This window comes from Lupinus angustifolius, chromosome LG06, assembly GCF_001865875.1.
Source record: "Lupinus angustifolius cultivar Tanjil chromosome LG06, LupAngTanjil_v1.0, whole genome shotgun sequence".
In the NCBI taxonomy this organism is placed as follows: Eukaryota; Viridiplantae; Streptophyta; class Magnoliopsida; order Fabales; family Fabaceae; genus Lupinus; species Lupinus angustifolius.
Window position 1 is genome coordinate 8323237 of NC_032014.1, and position 16712 is coordinate 8339948.

The 16712-nt window shown below is 34.4% G+C and overlaps 2 protein-coding genes across 2 annotated transcripts; one reads left to right on the top strand and one right to left on the bottom strand.

Moving 5' to 3' along the window:
* Positions 2489–4459, top strand: LOC109349543. The gene is made up of 2 exons (XM_019590381.1): positions 2489–4025; positions 4063–4459. Exon 1 carries the CDS (start codon positions 2884–2886, stop codon positions 3985–3987), a length of 1104 nt encoding a protein of 367 aa, XP_019445926.1. The 5' UTR covers positions 2489–2883; the 3' UTR covers positions 3988–4025; positions 4063–4459.
* Positions 6857–12851, bottom strand: LOC109349544 (CSC1-like protein At1g69450). Its single transcript, XM_019590382.1, has 9 exons — positions 12450–12851; positions 11496–11651; positions 11324–11387; positions 10887–11096; positions 9893–10191; positions 8956–9232; positions 7890–8162; positions 7476–7709; positions 6857–7297 (listed from the first exon to the last, which is right to left on the bottom strand). Exons 1-9 carry the CDS (start codon positions 12728–12730, stop codon positions 7148–7150), a joined length of 1944 nt encoding a protein of 647 aa, XP_019445927.1. The 5' UTR covers positions 12731–12851; the 3' UTR covers positions 6857–7147.

Consider the following 16712-nt stretch of genomic DNA (forward strand, 5'->3'; position numbering starts at 1 on the left):
TATTAGTGTACTATATTAGTGAAGAGAAAAATTGATGAACTAAAATAAGATAACAATTTACCTTATGATTGAAGAGAAAAACCAAAAATCAATAACTTCATCATAGCTGCATAATTTCACAACAATTAAAGATCATACTACTAGTGAAGAGAGAAATAAATTAGCTAAAATAAGATAACAATTTACCTTATGCTTGAAGAGAAAAATAAAAAATCGATATGAAGAGAAACATCATAGCTGCATAACGTTTTACCTTAATAAACTGAGTGATATATATTATTGTGTGAGGTTTTGTTTTGAATTTGAAAAGATTTCCGCTCACTAAAACAAGCGTTTAACAATGCTTATTGAAGAAGTGTTGTTAAATATATGAAGTATGACCTTTAACATCATTTGCTTCAATAAGCATTGTTAAATATAACACATTTAACAACGCTTATTGAAGAAGTGTCGTTAAATATATGAAGTATGACATTTAACAACACTTGTTTCAATAAGCGCGGTTAAAGATAGCACCTTTAACAACGCTTTCTTCACTAAGCGTTGTTAATTCTTTTATGCCTTACATTTTACAGCGTTCAACACATAAGCGTTATTGAATGGACCTTGTTAAATATCAATTATGGCATAATATTTTTACACCTACACAACCCCCTAATTTTTTGTGATTTTATTACACTGACCACCCCTACACGAAAAATAAGTGTATCTTTTATACAGAAAAATGTGATAAATGCAATTTAGTTAAACAAAATATGGTATATTGTTGAGACAAATCTAAATAATGTATGAGTCAATACCTCTTTATTATTTTTGGGTCGTTATGATATAGTATAAGATCGATTTAAACAATATCTCTTTAGAATTGTTGATGCATTTTGTAACAAAAAATAATAAAAATATATTGATTTGTATATCATTTGTATTTGTCTTCACAATATATCATGTTTTGTTTAACTTAATTCTATTTATCATTTTTTTATGTAAAAGATTACATTTATTTCTCATGTAGGAATGATAAATGTAATGAAAATATAAAAATTAAGGGATTTGTGTATTTGTAGAAAAGTGAGAGATGATTTGTGTAATTTCGTTAAAACTCAGTGGGTGTCAGTGTAATTTACTCTTTTGAATAATATTTGCACCATTAGCTCATTTTGATTTAGAGCTATATCAGATGGATGTTAAGTCCGCGTTTCTAAATGATGAAATTAAAGAAACGATCTATGTGGTATAACCAGAAATCTTTGTGCTAAAGAAATCCATCTTTGGCCTTAAACAAGTTTCTCGTCAATGGAATCACAAGTTTCTCGTCAATGGAATCACAAGTTTCATCAAGTTATTACTTCGTATGGTTTTGAGACATATATTGATGATTGTGTGTACTATAGGTTCAGTAGGAGTAAACTTATATTCCTGGTATTATATATCAATGATATACTGCTTGTGAGTAGTGATATGAGACTATTGCATACATGAGACCAAGAGATTTCTAACGAAGAATTTTTAAATGAAATATCCCGAGGAAGCTTCTTTTGTATTAGGTATTTAGGTACTAAGAGGTCGCTTTCAAGGTATCATAGGTTGTCACAAGAAATCTATATAGATAAAGTCCTAGATAGATGTAGCATGAAAGAAAGTAAACAAGGGGATACCCCTATATATAAGGGAGACAAGTTTAGTCTCGAACAGTGTCCCAAAACTGACCTTGAAAGATACGAGATGCAAAAGATTTCTTATGCATATGTAGTAAGAAGTCTAATGTATGCTCAAGTTTGTACACGTCCCGACATAGTATTTTCCATGGGAGTTTTTTAGAAGATATTTGAGCAATCATCTAATGTATCACTAGAATGTAGTGAAACGTGTTATGTGTTACTTAAAGAGAACAATAAAGTACACATTCACTTATCGAATGTATAAGAAAAACATTATGTCGGGACGTGTACAAACTTGAGCATACATTAAATTTTTATTGATTTGTATTACTTTTGTTTGAGAGTCAATGATGGTTAGTGATTTACTAACACAGTAAAAACCCTTGCACTATCAATGTATACATGTTAAATCCTAATCATATTTATTGGTGTAATGTCTTCCTAGATTCGAAAAGACATTGAGAGTATGATATATGAAAGCGATATTTGTGTGAAAATGACAACTATACATCCGAAAAACATTAATTCCTTACCTATAGGATGAAGATACTCTTAGTAACTAAAAACCTTTATAAATTAGCTTACATTTATTTATTGAATATAATAAATTCATATTGTACGTGTAAATATTTATATACATTCATTATATTATTTATAATTCATTTATATTACTTTTAAATAAAAATAATGTCAAAAATAATTAAAAATAAATAATAAATAATTGAATGACACTAAAAATAGTTACACTGCATTTATATTAATTTCATACAAAAATTACACGGGACGTGCACAAAGGAATAATGCACATCAAAGAAAAGTATACAGAACAATGGATGAATAACGACATAACACAGATACTAAAATCACACATGGTGATTGAGCTGTAGAGAGCTTCATTACAAATCTCGAATTTTTTCTCCTCTTCCCATGTCACTGTGTAAATATGGAGTAAGAACACTGAATTTAGCAATTCACAGATTCATACACACGCCTCTTTCCCTCTCTCATATCCCTTTCTTCTTCTCCCAATCTTTTTCCTCAAACCCTTTATTCAGTTTTTTGTCTATTCCCGAAAATGCCATTTTTTGAAGACACCCCACTTCTTGATTCACGGTTTCTAACCTTAGCATAGTTGTTTCAGATCTTGGGTCTTTCATCAAACCTCCTATGCATCTTGAATTTCAGTGAAATAATCGTTTTTTTGTTTGTTTTTTATTGTTCTAAAATGGAGATTTCGAGTGAAGGCTGTTCTCCAAGGAATAGGTCTGATCATTTGAGGAAAGATGGATCTGAGCATGAAACCCCTTTACAAAAACAAGGTTTAGAATTGGAACTCCCTGATCATGGTTATGGTCATAATAACAATGATGACATAATCCAATCAATGAATGCGTTAGACATTCTGAAAGAAACTGTTAGGATTCTAAGGTTTAATTCATGTAGTTTCATGGCAATTGCTGTTTTGCTCATTTGTCCTGTTTCTTCTGTAGTTCTGTCTAATGTGTTAGTGGATGATTCCATTTTGAAGAGTCTGAGTATTAGGCTTATGCTTGTGGCCAAAGCTAGTGGTCTTCCTCTAAGACCACTTATCAAACAGTCTTGCCAGCGTTTCGCCGAGATGGTGATTTCTTCGGCTACAAACTTTCCTTTGTATGTGACACTGTTGTTATTGTCAAAAGCTGCGGTGGTTTATTCGGTAGATTGCACTTATTCGAGGAAGAAGTTTGAGGCTTCTAAATTTTGTGTGATCATTCGCAAGTTTTGGAGGAAGATTGTTTCAACGTATATGTGGGTTTGTACAATAATAGTGAGTTGCATCACTATGTTCTTTGTTTTTCTTATCCTGTTCTGCAGTGCATTGTCTGTTCTTGGGTTTTCTCTGGACGTTGCTGTGTATGCTGCTGTAATGGTGGGGCTGGTTTTCTCTGTTATCTTCGCCAATGCCATAATCATTTGCAATATTGCAATTGTGATCTCTGTGCTGGAGGATGTTTCAGGAGCGCAGGCAATGCTGCGATCTAGTATTTTGATCAAGGGTCAAACTCATGTCGGTCTACTGATTTTTCTTGGATCGACAATCGGATTGGCCTTCGTAGAAGGGTTGTTTGAGCACAGAGTTAAGACACTGAGCTATGGTGATGGATCTTCAAGAATGTGGGAAGGGCCACTCTTGGTGATAATGTATTCGTTTGTGGTGCTCATTGATTCCATGATGAGTGCAGTTTTCTACTTCAGTTGTAGATCTTCTACCATAGAGACCTCAGATGGTGAAGGCAACTCGATTTTAGAAAAGATGGCCATTTCGGCTGATACAGTGGGTGCTCAGTAATATTGCCAGCATGGTTTGATTATATTGATTGCATTAATAAGATGAAGAGGGAAGCTGTAAGATATTGTTCCCAGCAATTTGCATTGAGGGACCCTGCAAAAATACTTCTTCAGAACAGTGAATATGATGATAGTGGTTGACTTTCAATTTTATGAGAAGCCCATTTCAGTACATGGAAGTTGCTTCTTTTAGTGATTTTACAAACACAGAGAAACTTAAAATCAGGGTAATCAATGTTTTAGTTTTACGCTGTCAGTGTATAAGCTAATATTTTAGTAGACAAATGGAAGAAATTAAGTGAAATCGAGCACAAAATTTTATTGTTCCTTGGTGATAAGCAGTTACTTCCAATCTTTTAGAAGCTTTTCTTTCAATACTTTGTGGGTAACATTTAGAAATTTTATGCTGAGTTTATCTGTATAATCTCACATTCTCACACATTAATGAACTACAGTTATTTTCTTTTGACTAATGTGCTTATTATTAGTATTCTGTCCATGGTTTATAGAGAGATGAAAAAGGTATCTACTAACCTCTGTTCTGTTATCTGCTTGGTATTTCAGAGATCTCCCAAATTTTAAAAATTTGTGGTACTAAAATGTTTAATAAGATTCATTCCAAGGTTAGGGTATGCCACAAGCCTCTTGTATTTACAATGTATCTGTTGTGTGCATGTGTGTGTGCGCATGTGCATATGTCTAATTGTCTACCAATTTATTTGTTGATGATCAACATGCACCATGTTGATTCCTAAAAAGTATATGTCATCTGCACAAAAAGATCTCTATGTAGATTGCTATCAACTATTTTTATTTTAGCTAACTTACATTAAATGATCTTTCTCTATGTTGCTTTCATTTCCTCCATTGGCCCCAACATTTCCTCTGCTGTCTCAAATGGAGAAGCAGAGTAACTCAATGATCCAATGTTATTCATAAACTGGAAGTCAATGATCCCAACATCACACTCTTCAAGTTCTCCTTTAGGCCTCATTATCTCATTGTTACCATCATCAGCATTGTTAGCACACTCATGCTCCAATCTAAAATCCTATCTACAACCCTCTTGGTTAAAATCTGCTTAATTAGTTCCACTACCATCAGTTGTGGCAGCAGAATCATAAATTGCACCATCATCAAACCTTTCTGTAACAATCCCATTTCCCTCCATCTCTATAAAAACTTTCAAAGTGGGGTTATCTTTGGTGAAAAAAATGGGGTTCTAGTTCTAGTTCTACTTTTGTTTCTTGCTGATATTGAATAGCAGGAAAACGAGGAATACAAGAAGAGGCAAGGTTACTAGCTTTAAGCCTAAGAAGCAAAAGTTTAGTGATATTTGGAGGAAGAGCTGGAATGAATTTAGAAGAATGGTAAAGAGTGAAGTTTGTGCTGGTGTTAGCTCCGCGAAGAAAATGAGCCGCATCATCATAAGCTGTCGCAGCATCTTCCGCAGCATCGTAAGTCCCGAATCATGTTCTAATGTTCTGTATGGTGCCTTTGATCTCAGCCATCCATCTCCTTTGCTGCACTCCAATGTAAGTATAGCAGCTGCTACTGGTGCTGCCTCTTTCCTTAGCTGGTCCAATTCAATGCTCTCTTTTTAATTGTTCTTTCCTCTAACTCCTTCATATTCTCTTTGTTTTCTCTTGTTCACCATCTTCCCGTTCAAAAGACTTGGTTTTTTTATCTTGGTGCATTGCAACATTCAGTAGAAGCTCTTCAGTTAAGAGTGGTATCTTTGTTTTTACTTGTTTGTATATTCTCTAGAAAGAAACAAAGAGGAATTAAAGCAGATTCAATTCAATTGTTTTTTGTTATTTATAATTTAATGAACTAAATTTAATCCAAATTGTTGTTGGATTGACACATTTTATATGACAACAAATATAATTCTTCATAATGATCTTATCTTATTGGATTAAGATTATCTCATTCGAAGAGTAAATGTTATTTCTCTTCTCTTTTAGAGGATATCGGTGATCCTAGAAGAAAAGTAAATTCAATTTGATGTGAAAAACTTTGTAACATAAATCTAATTTAAACTACCAAAGATATTCTTAAATATTGTTTAGTTGGGTCTTAATTCCTTGGTTTTCTCCTTGTGATGTAAAGGCCTTAATTCATGTTTATTTCACACAGGAATATATGCATCATAATTGACTACTAGGTCACTTCTTCAACGTGTAGATCACACTATTTTATTTAGGTCTAATCACATCTAAAAAATTAAAACAAAAATGTTGATTACACTATTCTTTTCACAGGTATTTATTAGAGTTTATGGAACATCAAAAAAACTCTCCATTATAATCCTAGTTGATCTAATATTCTGTTATTTCATAATCTATCTAGAGAAAACTCCAAAAGAAGTGACAAGGGCAGCCCCACTGTTTGAAATTTGGCGTTGTTCCTTTTGTTTTTCTTGAAAATGTCATTAAAGTTAGTCCTTTCACAAAAATCATCCACTTTGTTTGAAATGACAACCATGAGGATTGATACCCTCTAATAATTTCTTGTAAAATGCTGAATTAATCAATCTAACTAGTGAATTATGTGGTATTAGTTGGTGACTGTTGCGCCTCGATTTTCGGTTGCACGACCTCTTAGAGTTACCATTGCATTTTATAGTAAAAAATATAGGAAAATCTTTTTAGCCCAAATACTTTTTCTACATCATTTTGATATTCATATGTATAGTTATAGATTCTTACTTATGTTCTCAAAATAAATAAAGTGCGCATGAAGAATGATATTGTTAGAGTCAAGAGAAAAAATATATACTTTGACTGCTTATAAGTATTAATTCATAAGACACTGAAATATCATCCAAACAAGACTCTAAAGTAAATTTATCTGTAAAAAGTGGAAGTAAAAGTGTGTGGACTATGCATCTAACCTTGATTTAATAAATTAAATAGATATCTCAATCCACAAAATCATTCAATGTATATACACCTTTACTAGCTAACTTTAAAGACAAACTCACTATAGAGGATCTTTTGGATATTGGACAACTATTGCTAATTCATGAATTCACTATTTGTACACCATGTCACAGTTTCTGCACTCCTTGCTCTTGAAATAGGAATATTACATCATATACAGGAAATAGCCAACACAACTAGACTCATAATGTAGAATATTGTGTCACAGCATTGAATTTAAGATAATAGGGGAGTAATAAGACTGTCACTGTTTGATGAGTATTGAATTGGCAGCAAAGAAGGATCTTTATATGCAAATACCAATTTGCCATAAAATTCAGCCATGCCAGTATCCTTTTGGTCTTCTCTGTCCTTATGTATCAAACTCTAGAAACACAAAAATAAGTACAAATCAGAGGCGAGGGATTGAATGCATCATGCAACAACTCTTCTGTTCTTTTAGAGATATTTAGTGCTTTATCTTTAAGCCTTCAAGGTTTAGGAGTGAATATTGAAAAATGTATTTGAAGATATAGGTTATAGTCACTTGAAAGATGAAACTTACCTCCACAGAGTATGCAATAAATACGGGCAAGAATCGTTTTCGGCAGTACTCATTAAAAAGAAGAGTGAGGACTGGTAGAGGAAGCATCCAGGCGGATGCTGGTTTAAGTTTTTTCAATGCAAAACTTCCCATTGCAATAACTTGCATGAGTACTAGAGAAAAAATCATTGTATTGTGCACAATAGGCCAATATTTTCCTGCAGTTTCATACTTTGGTGCATATACATTTATAAACTGCACAATACAAAGGCAGAGCATCAGTCAAGCCATTCCGTAACCGATGTTAAAGAGTCTCACATTATCATGATAAACCAAAAGAATATGATCCTAGTCAAAATCAAAGATATGTACTGGAAATCAGAGATCCTTTCATCCAAAAAATAGATATCAAAAAGTATACAAAGAAATGCTAACCTGGTTCCGATAAATAATGTATGCAAGACAGAAATAGGCCAAGAGGAACGGTAAAATTAGTGGAGCTAGGAAGAAATATGTAATACCAAGAAGTCCAAAGAAAAGGACCCTTGGAACATCCCTGTGGTAAGGAATAGATGGAACATCAATTTCATGTTCAGGACTTGTGAAGGGCTTACTTATCAGACTGCAAATAAGAGGAATTATCCGGAAGAGTTCGGATAACACACTAGTCCATCCTTGTGTGACAACATACGTAATGAAAAATGACGCCTGAAGTAAAATCAAAATTGATTGCATTAAAATCACAGAAATAGAAAAATTAACATATAAATTGGTAATTTAGTATGTAGACTTTTACTTGAATATCATGTCATGCCAATAATGATCAGTGTAGCATTATTTTCAGTTGTGCCAATCATTAGTTAGAGATTTACTATACTCAGGTTAAAAAATGGTTTGAATATTTTGGGCATTGGTAAATGATAATCTAAAAGGTTACTTGGGACTCGGGTTTAGACTTCATAACATGATAAAATCAGAAATGTCAAGGTTAGACTATTCAAGATTACTAAATGTTCAATTTTTATCTTTTATGCTTCACTTCCTTCCATCTCCAAATTTCTCATTCTCAGTCAGGACCAGGAAAGAAGCATAATGCTTAATACACCATTAAACTGTACCCGCCGCCAAGCTTATGAATATCATTGATGATTAAACTAATGCTATACCAAAAAAAAAGAGGTTTTCTGAAACATTTCTTAGTTTCTCAAAGCATTTGGTTTGCAGATAGTCAAGATGATCTCTAGAGATATTCATAGAAGCTTGTATTTTTCATTGTGAAACTGCTTTTCCTTTTGCATACATAACATGAAGGAATTCTTTGTAAATATACTATGGGAAATTTTAATGGTGTTTGTTGATTTATGAAACACAACATGGCTCACTTCCAACTTCCAACTGCAGGCTGAAGGCTTACCACTGCACCATAATTTTTTGTTATCCTTCAAATAATGTGAATAGAAGTTTCAGGAAGGTTAAATAATGGGGATAGACATTGCCTAACCTGGGCTGGAACAGAAACTGCCAGTTTCCAAGGAATGGACTTCAGATCAAGGATGAGAGACAGCTGAGTTAGAACTGACCCGGAAAATACAGTTGCAAGAAAAACATTCCATATTGTGCATGACAGTACTTTGTTACATGCACTAATTTCTATATTACTATTTGAAATGTATCCTTGAATTGAGGAAATGAGTCTCATTACAGGAGGCACCACTTTCAGAAACAACTGGAGAATAAGGCTGGGAAGGTACCCCGTAATTATTTGAGTGACAAATTTTCTGTAAGCAGGTACATTAAAGGATCAGAGATTTTCCAATAACTGAGTGGAAGGAAAAAAACATGAAGGTAAAGCTACCATGTTGTCCTAATGAATAAGACATAGCATCACTACTGAAGTCATGAAAATGATAGTTAGAATGAATTTGACTAGACAAAAAAAACACGTGCAGATTATGAGTTGGCAGAAAATGCTGAGATTGGACCATCACAGTGGCATAAAATTACATCATTGTGTAAATCATGGAAAAGCTGTTCACAAACTGCAGGTCTATCTAATATTTCCTATGTTTAAGAGGCAATTTGCATGCAGCCTTATTGTAATACTCCTAAGTTTCTATTGTGACCGTAACTTATATGTTAATTTGTCTACGCTTTAAATGTCAGTTACAGCTTCCCGACTTTATCCTTGTCTGTACCAACTTATATGTAATCCATAATGAGCTATACATTCCTAATTAATGCTTGATAGTGTATACTAATGAAACAATCAGCTATCTCTTGAACCTAGTTATCATTGAATGCTGTTTTTTCTTTCTTTAGAGCAAAAACTTCAAGGGTAATGTGAGCTTAGGGAGAGGGGAGAAACAAGATAGCATTATTAGCATAATAAGAAGGATGGGTTATGCATTAAAAATGGACAATGTACCAACTTTACTTACATGGTTAGAATACTAGTCAAGGAGGGAAACAAAACTTCCAACTGATTCAGGTTGACAAGGCCCTGAACAATTACAACAGGTATAAGGAACGAGATTGTGAAAAAAGTAGTTGCAACTATAGCCAGCAACTTAGAAATCCATCTTCGCATGAATGACTCAAAAAAGAAAGGCCAGTAAACATCACGAGGTTCTGGAACTGGTTCAGTAATCCACTGGGTGGGATTGACGGATAGCTGCATATGGGAAGCAGTTGCAGCACCATAACGAGACTTGAAGAACACAAAGGCAGCTCGAGCCTCCTTGAAGATTGAAAAAAAATGTAGATTAACAAGATGCACTTAATACCAACATATGTAATAATAAAGAAAATAGGTTTAGAAAAAGACTGCTATACTAATAGCCACATACTTCTCCGGCCAATGAAGCCTCTGATTTCTCTAATCTTACATTCTCCTCAATGTCCTTCAACTATTTTCTATAATGATCTACAAGTTTATGATTTTGTCCAAAAAGTCCAAAACAGTCACAAAGCTTACGCCTTTGCTGACTTGGATCTGAATGTAATTGAGCAATCCTTTGATACAAATTCTTAGATTCACTCTAGGTTAAAGGGAAAGACACAAAAATGAGTTGCAAACTATGCTTGAGTACTGATCAGAATAACAATAGATTACTCAAAGTTAATTGAACTCATTATTTGCACAGCGAGTACAGCTAACTCAAACCCATAGCACACTGTAGTACAACTACTATATCTACAATTTAATAGCAAATTGTGCTTGACGTGGACTCTCTGAGAGAAGCAACACTGCTTCAAAGGGTTGAAAAATCCATTCATTTTTATTTATTTGCCATCCATGAGTGATATATGACAATGCTTAAGTATTGGAAATTAAAAACATAAAAATCTATAACAGTGCTGCAAAATCTGCAACTATACATAAAAGCTCCGAGTTAAAAAAATGGAGGAAATTAAATTCAATAGAATGCTTACAAGGAGACTTCGGATTTTGCTTGTATGACGAATCACCACATGTGACAGATATGTAGATGGGTAAAATTCTTTAAAGAAGCTCTCAACACTCTCACTGACACTGCAACTGGAGGAAGTAGGAATACTGCGAACTAAAATGGTGAACTGATGTGGCTGAGGTTTGGATGAATGAAAATGCGAAATTCTTTTCGAAGCAATGTATTTATATTCCTGAAGATTCAAATAGTATTGATTAATGAATAGTAGTTCAGTTGTAGGCTCTGTAGAACAAAGTGGTAATTATGATACTAATAGTTAGTATATTATATTACAAATGATGTAATAGACATTACCAAATTACTTTTACAGAAAACACAGCATTAAGATCATTATGGCAAATGCAGATACAGTTGAACAAAATATTAGTATACCATAAGCTAGAGTGCACAATTTCTTACATGGTGAAGTAGTAAGCATATGAATCCAGTGACAATATATACAGCACAGAAGTGGACCCACAACCTGGAATAACAATCTTTTGGTAAGTACAGCAGAATTATAGATAAATGCTTAATAGAAAATGTCCCTAATGCTGAATTAAAACTAAAATGTTGAGGCAGTATTACTCACCAGTTAGAGCCACTGTTTATATTTGATATGGTGAACACATCCAAGGAGTTATCAGCAAAGTCAGTAACATCAAACTCTTGCATCTGATTTGCCCAGCAGTTCACTGGAAGAAGCACAAGGATCCCAATAATCCCAGCAAAAGTAAATATTTTCAAACTGCATGCATTCAATAAATAATTCAGTCCTTTATATTTTTCAATTTTTATCATATTCTGCTAAAACGTACTCATAATAATCATTCTGATTCTATTATAACAGGAGAAAATACTCCTAATAATCACCAATGATTCATGTATTATAGTTCATTGACATAATATGCACGAATGATGGATAATACAGTTCTTATGATATTTAATAAATTAAGTATTAAACCAAAAAAAATAGATGCAGCAAACCATGATATGCAACTAATATAGTTGTGATTACAATCTTAGTGCACTTGTAAAGATAAGTTTTTTGTATAACCAATGGTATCTCTTAGCCATGGGTAAAGAACTAATCTCTTTCGGGGTTTGTGATGGTCCCTCCTAACAATTCTCGCTCTCAAGAATCGGAACTTTGACGTTTTGACCTATATATGCATTCAATGGGCCTTACGCCACTAGACCAACGCGTTGTTAGTAATTGTAAAGACCATTAAACCCATAATATTACAATTACAAACCATAGTCTAAAATCATGCACTGAACTTAAAGGGCATTCATTTTTTGATATGGGAAAATTCATTCACGTCCCTTAAAATTTCACTTATTTATATTCAATATCTATCTTATTCATAAAGTGATGTCCTATAATTACACTTACCACCTCTAAGGGATGAAGGTGAGTAATAATTTGAAACAAAATGAGTGTCCAATATAATTAAGTCAAACATAAGCAGAGAAGATCTAACTTCCTCTCTTTTCTATTAAGAACATGAATCAGATAAAGAAAATAAAGTGAAGCATGAAATACCAAAAAGTTATGGTGCGAATAAAGACAACACCATCCAATCCAGCTAATGAAAACAATTCCTCTTCAGAAAGTGTCCATGCTTTTGCAACCCAATCAGGTGAAGGAATCAACCTTTCTAAATTGAAACGCTTTTTCCTCTTTGAAATTCCCTCAGCCAAAAGACGAGGTACATAAACTTTATAGTTGCTGGGTTGTTTCCTCAATATAGAGTAACATGTGAAGAATAATACACATAAAGCAGTGTTTATACCAACAGATGTTAGAAGAGCTGAGACAATCATGATTACAAGATAATCTAGTTTCTTAATGCAAGAAACATAAGCAGGGGATATGAAACAATCAAAAGATTCTTTGTTCGAGGATTATATTTAATCACTTTTTTGTTGTATCTTATTTTCTAAATCAACTTTTGAAAAACATGCGTGGTGATGTATAGTAGCCTAATAAAATACACTATCATTTATCAGAGGTAGCTTCAAAACTATTTGTCAAGATCTCGATTTAAAAAAATTATTTTCTAATTTCTGTCAATCCAACAAAAATAATTAAAAATTGTGCTGTCTGCCTCGTATTGATAAACAGTTTGTTAAATCAGTAAGTACATTATTTTTTTACCATCAACGAAACCCAACGGTTTTACGCAAATTTCAAAATGTCTTCTCAGAATAACATCCATACACATTATAATGAATTTATATAATTTTGGCATTATATTTATGAGTTTAAAATTTATACACTTATAGTGTAAAGTTTTTTACATCATCCACTATTGGTTTGTAATAGTTTTATTTGAAACTCAATAACAATTATTAGTGAAAATTGATTGGTAGTGTAAAATGTTGGAACACAAAACCAGAAACAGAGAAGAGAAGAGAAGTAGTTGGTTTTAAGAGAAAGAAAGAATGATAGTGAAAAAACCAGAAAGAAATAATGCAGAAACAGAAAGTTAGAATTAGAGAAAAGTGTATGCAAGAAAAGGGAATTCAATCTTCTTCCTTATTGATCAAGTTACACAAGTTGCCATTTATAGTAAGCTAGTGACTAACTAACTTAACAGAATTTTGAATTATTACTATTTTTAACATTCCCCCTTAATTCGAAATTCTTCAGTAATAACAACAAAGAATAGCAATGAAATTCAATCTAATTCAACAACTTTTGCACTTGATTCAATCAATCTCAGCAACTTGCACACCAATTCTCCTTCTTAACTCCTTAAACCTCTCTATCTTGAGGGGTTTAGTCATGATATCAGCCAATTGAAGCTCACTTTTACAGTGGGAGAGCTTCAATTTACCCTCTGCAACTTGCTGTCTAAGGTAATGGTACCTTGTCTCAATGTGTTTGCTTCTTCCATGTGAGACTGGATTCCTAGCCAAATCAATTGCTGACTTATTGTCTATCAGCAATTCCACCTTGTCTTCAATATCAATGTTTAACTCCATTAGCAAAGCAGAGAGCCATATTGCTTGACAAGCAGTGGCACAAGCAGCAATGTATTCTGCTTCACAAGTTGATAGAGCTACAACCTTCTGCTTTTGAGAGCACCATGATACTGGAGCACCTGCTACCATGAATATGTATCCCATGGTGCTTTTTCTGTCCATCAAGTCTCCACACCAATCTGAGTCAGAGTAGGCCAAGAGTTTTGAGCTAAACTTATCACTTTGGTGAGGGAAATTGATGCCAAAATTCAGAGTTCCTTTCAGGTATCTCAAGATTCTCTTTGCTGCCAGCATATGAGAATGCCTTGGATCACTCATAAATCTGCTAATTAGACCAACACTATAGCAAATCTCTGGTCTTGTATGGCAGATGTACCTCAGGCTGCCAACCATTTGTCTGAAGAGTGATGCATTTGCAGCTTCTTCATGTTCACCCTTGTCCAGTTTGAGGTTTGTTTCAGTTGGTGTTTCTGTAGAATTACAGTTGAGCATGTTGAACTTTGTAAGAATCTCAAGGATGTACTTCTGTTGATGCATGAATAAGCCATATTTCGTGTGCTGGAATTCCAAGCCAAGAAAGTATGCTAGTCTTCCCAAATCAGTCATTTCAAATTCACTCTTGAGACTTGTTTTCAATTCATCAATTCCCTGTTGATTGCTTCCTGTGATCAACAAATCATCCACATACAAACATATGAACAGGGTATCACAGTTCTGGTTTAGTGATTTGATGTAGACTCCATACTCTACTTCACACTTCTGAAAGCCATAGCTAGATAAGAATCTATCAATTCTCTTGTTCCATGCCCTTGGGGCTTGCCTTAAGCCATAGAGTGCTTTGTTTAGTTTAAGCACCTTATTCTCATTTCCTTTGCTGATGAAGCCTGGAGGTTGAGACACATAGACTAATTCCTCCAAAGGACCATTTAAGAATGCAGATTTAACATCCAATTGCCAAAGACTCCATTTGTTCCAACTAGCTATTGCAAGGATGAGTCTTATGGTTTCCAATCTTGCCACTGGTGCAAACACCTCTGAGAAGTCTATCCCTTCCTTTTGCATAAAACCTTTGGCAACTAGCCTTGCTTTGTGTTTGGCTATGGTGCCATCTGGTTTTAGTTTCACCTTGAAGATCCATTTAACTGTTATTGGCTTCTTCTTAGGTGGTAATTCTGCCAATTCCCAAGTGTCATTCTTCTCAATGGACTTCATTTCTTCAAGCATGGCTGCTCTCCATGTGCTACTCTTCACTGCTTCCTCATAGCTGATTGGTTCAATATCAGCATATAGAGCCATGTGTTGAACAACCTCTCCTTCCTGACTCACTACATTGTCTGAGTTCATTACATAGTCTGATAGCCAAGAGGGAGGATTCCTTATCCTTGTTGTTCTGGTGTTTGCTTGTTGTGTGTGTGTGAGAGTGTCTCTTGTTAATTCAGGTGTCTCTTCATCATTCTCCCATTCTATGTGTAGTCTTGTCAAAAAATCAGAGTTGTTGCCTAATTCTTTGATTGTTCTTGCTTCATCAAACTGAACATCCCTGCTGAACACTACTTGCTTAGTTTCAGGACTATACAATTTGTAGGATCCTGTGTTGTTGTAGCCAAGGAAAACCATTGCTTCACCTTTATCATCTAGCTTTGTTCTCCTCTGATCTGGTATGTGTCTGTAGCAGATTGAGCCAAATATCTTCATATGTCTCACAGTTGGTTTAGTTCCTGACCATGCTTCCTCAGGGACCATATTTTCAAGCCTTTTGGTAGGACATCTGTTGAGTATGTATGCTGCTGTTGAGGCTGCTTCTCCCCAGAATTCATTTGAGAGTTCTTTGCTTCTCAACATGCTTCTGACCATATTCATTATGGTTCTGTTTCTTCTCTCTGCAATCCCATTGTGTTGAGGTGTGTAAGGGGCTGTAACCTCATGCATAATGCCTTGTTCACTGCAGAATTTGTTGAATTCTCCTGAGTTGAACTCACCTCCACCATATGTTCTAAGGATTTTCAGGCTCTTTCCTGATTGTTTTTCTGCTTGGGCCTTAAACATTTTAAACACTGAGAATGTCTCACTCTTGTTCTTCATTAAGAACAACCAGATCCTTCTACTTAGCTCATCCACAAATGTGATGAAATATCTGCTCCCTCCCAATGATGGTGTGTCAAGAGGTCCACACACATCAGAGTACACTACCTGCAGAAGTTCTTTGGCTCTTGATGGTGTATATTTGCTGAATGAGGTCCTTGGTTGTTTGCTTATCACACAACTATCACACATCTTCTTAGGATGCTGAATTATAGGTAATCCTGCAACCATGTTTTGTGAGTTTAGTCTACTCAAATCTCTAAAGTTTAGATGTCCATACCTCATGTGCCATAGCCATGTGTCTTCTGCTAAGGATTGAGCAGACAAGCATTGTGTTTCAACAGTTGCTAGGCTTATCTGGAATGTTCTGTTTGGAGCCATTGATGCTCTCATTAGCAACTTTTTCTTCTGATCATAGATTTCTAATGATCCATCAATTAGGCCCATAGAGAATCCCTTTTCAAGCAGTTGCCCCATGCTAATTAGATTGCTTTTCATGTTTGGCACATAAAGCACATCTGTTATTATAGCATGCTTACCATCTTTTCTGTTTATCAAGACATCACCTGTTCCTTCAGCTTGGATCATTCTGTCATCAGCAAATCTAACATTGCTCTTCTTTCTTTCATCATAATTCACCAGCCATTCTCTATGTCCTGTCATGTGACTTGAGCAACCAGAGTCTATGTACCATACCTCACTGTTCTCGTCTCCTTTGTTGGTTATCATCATGAGT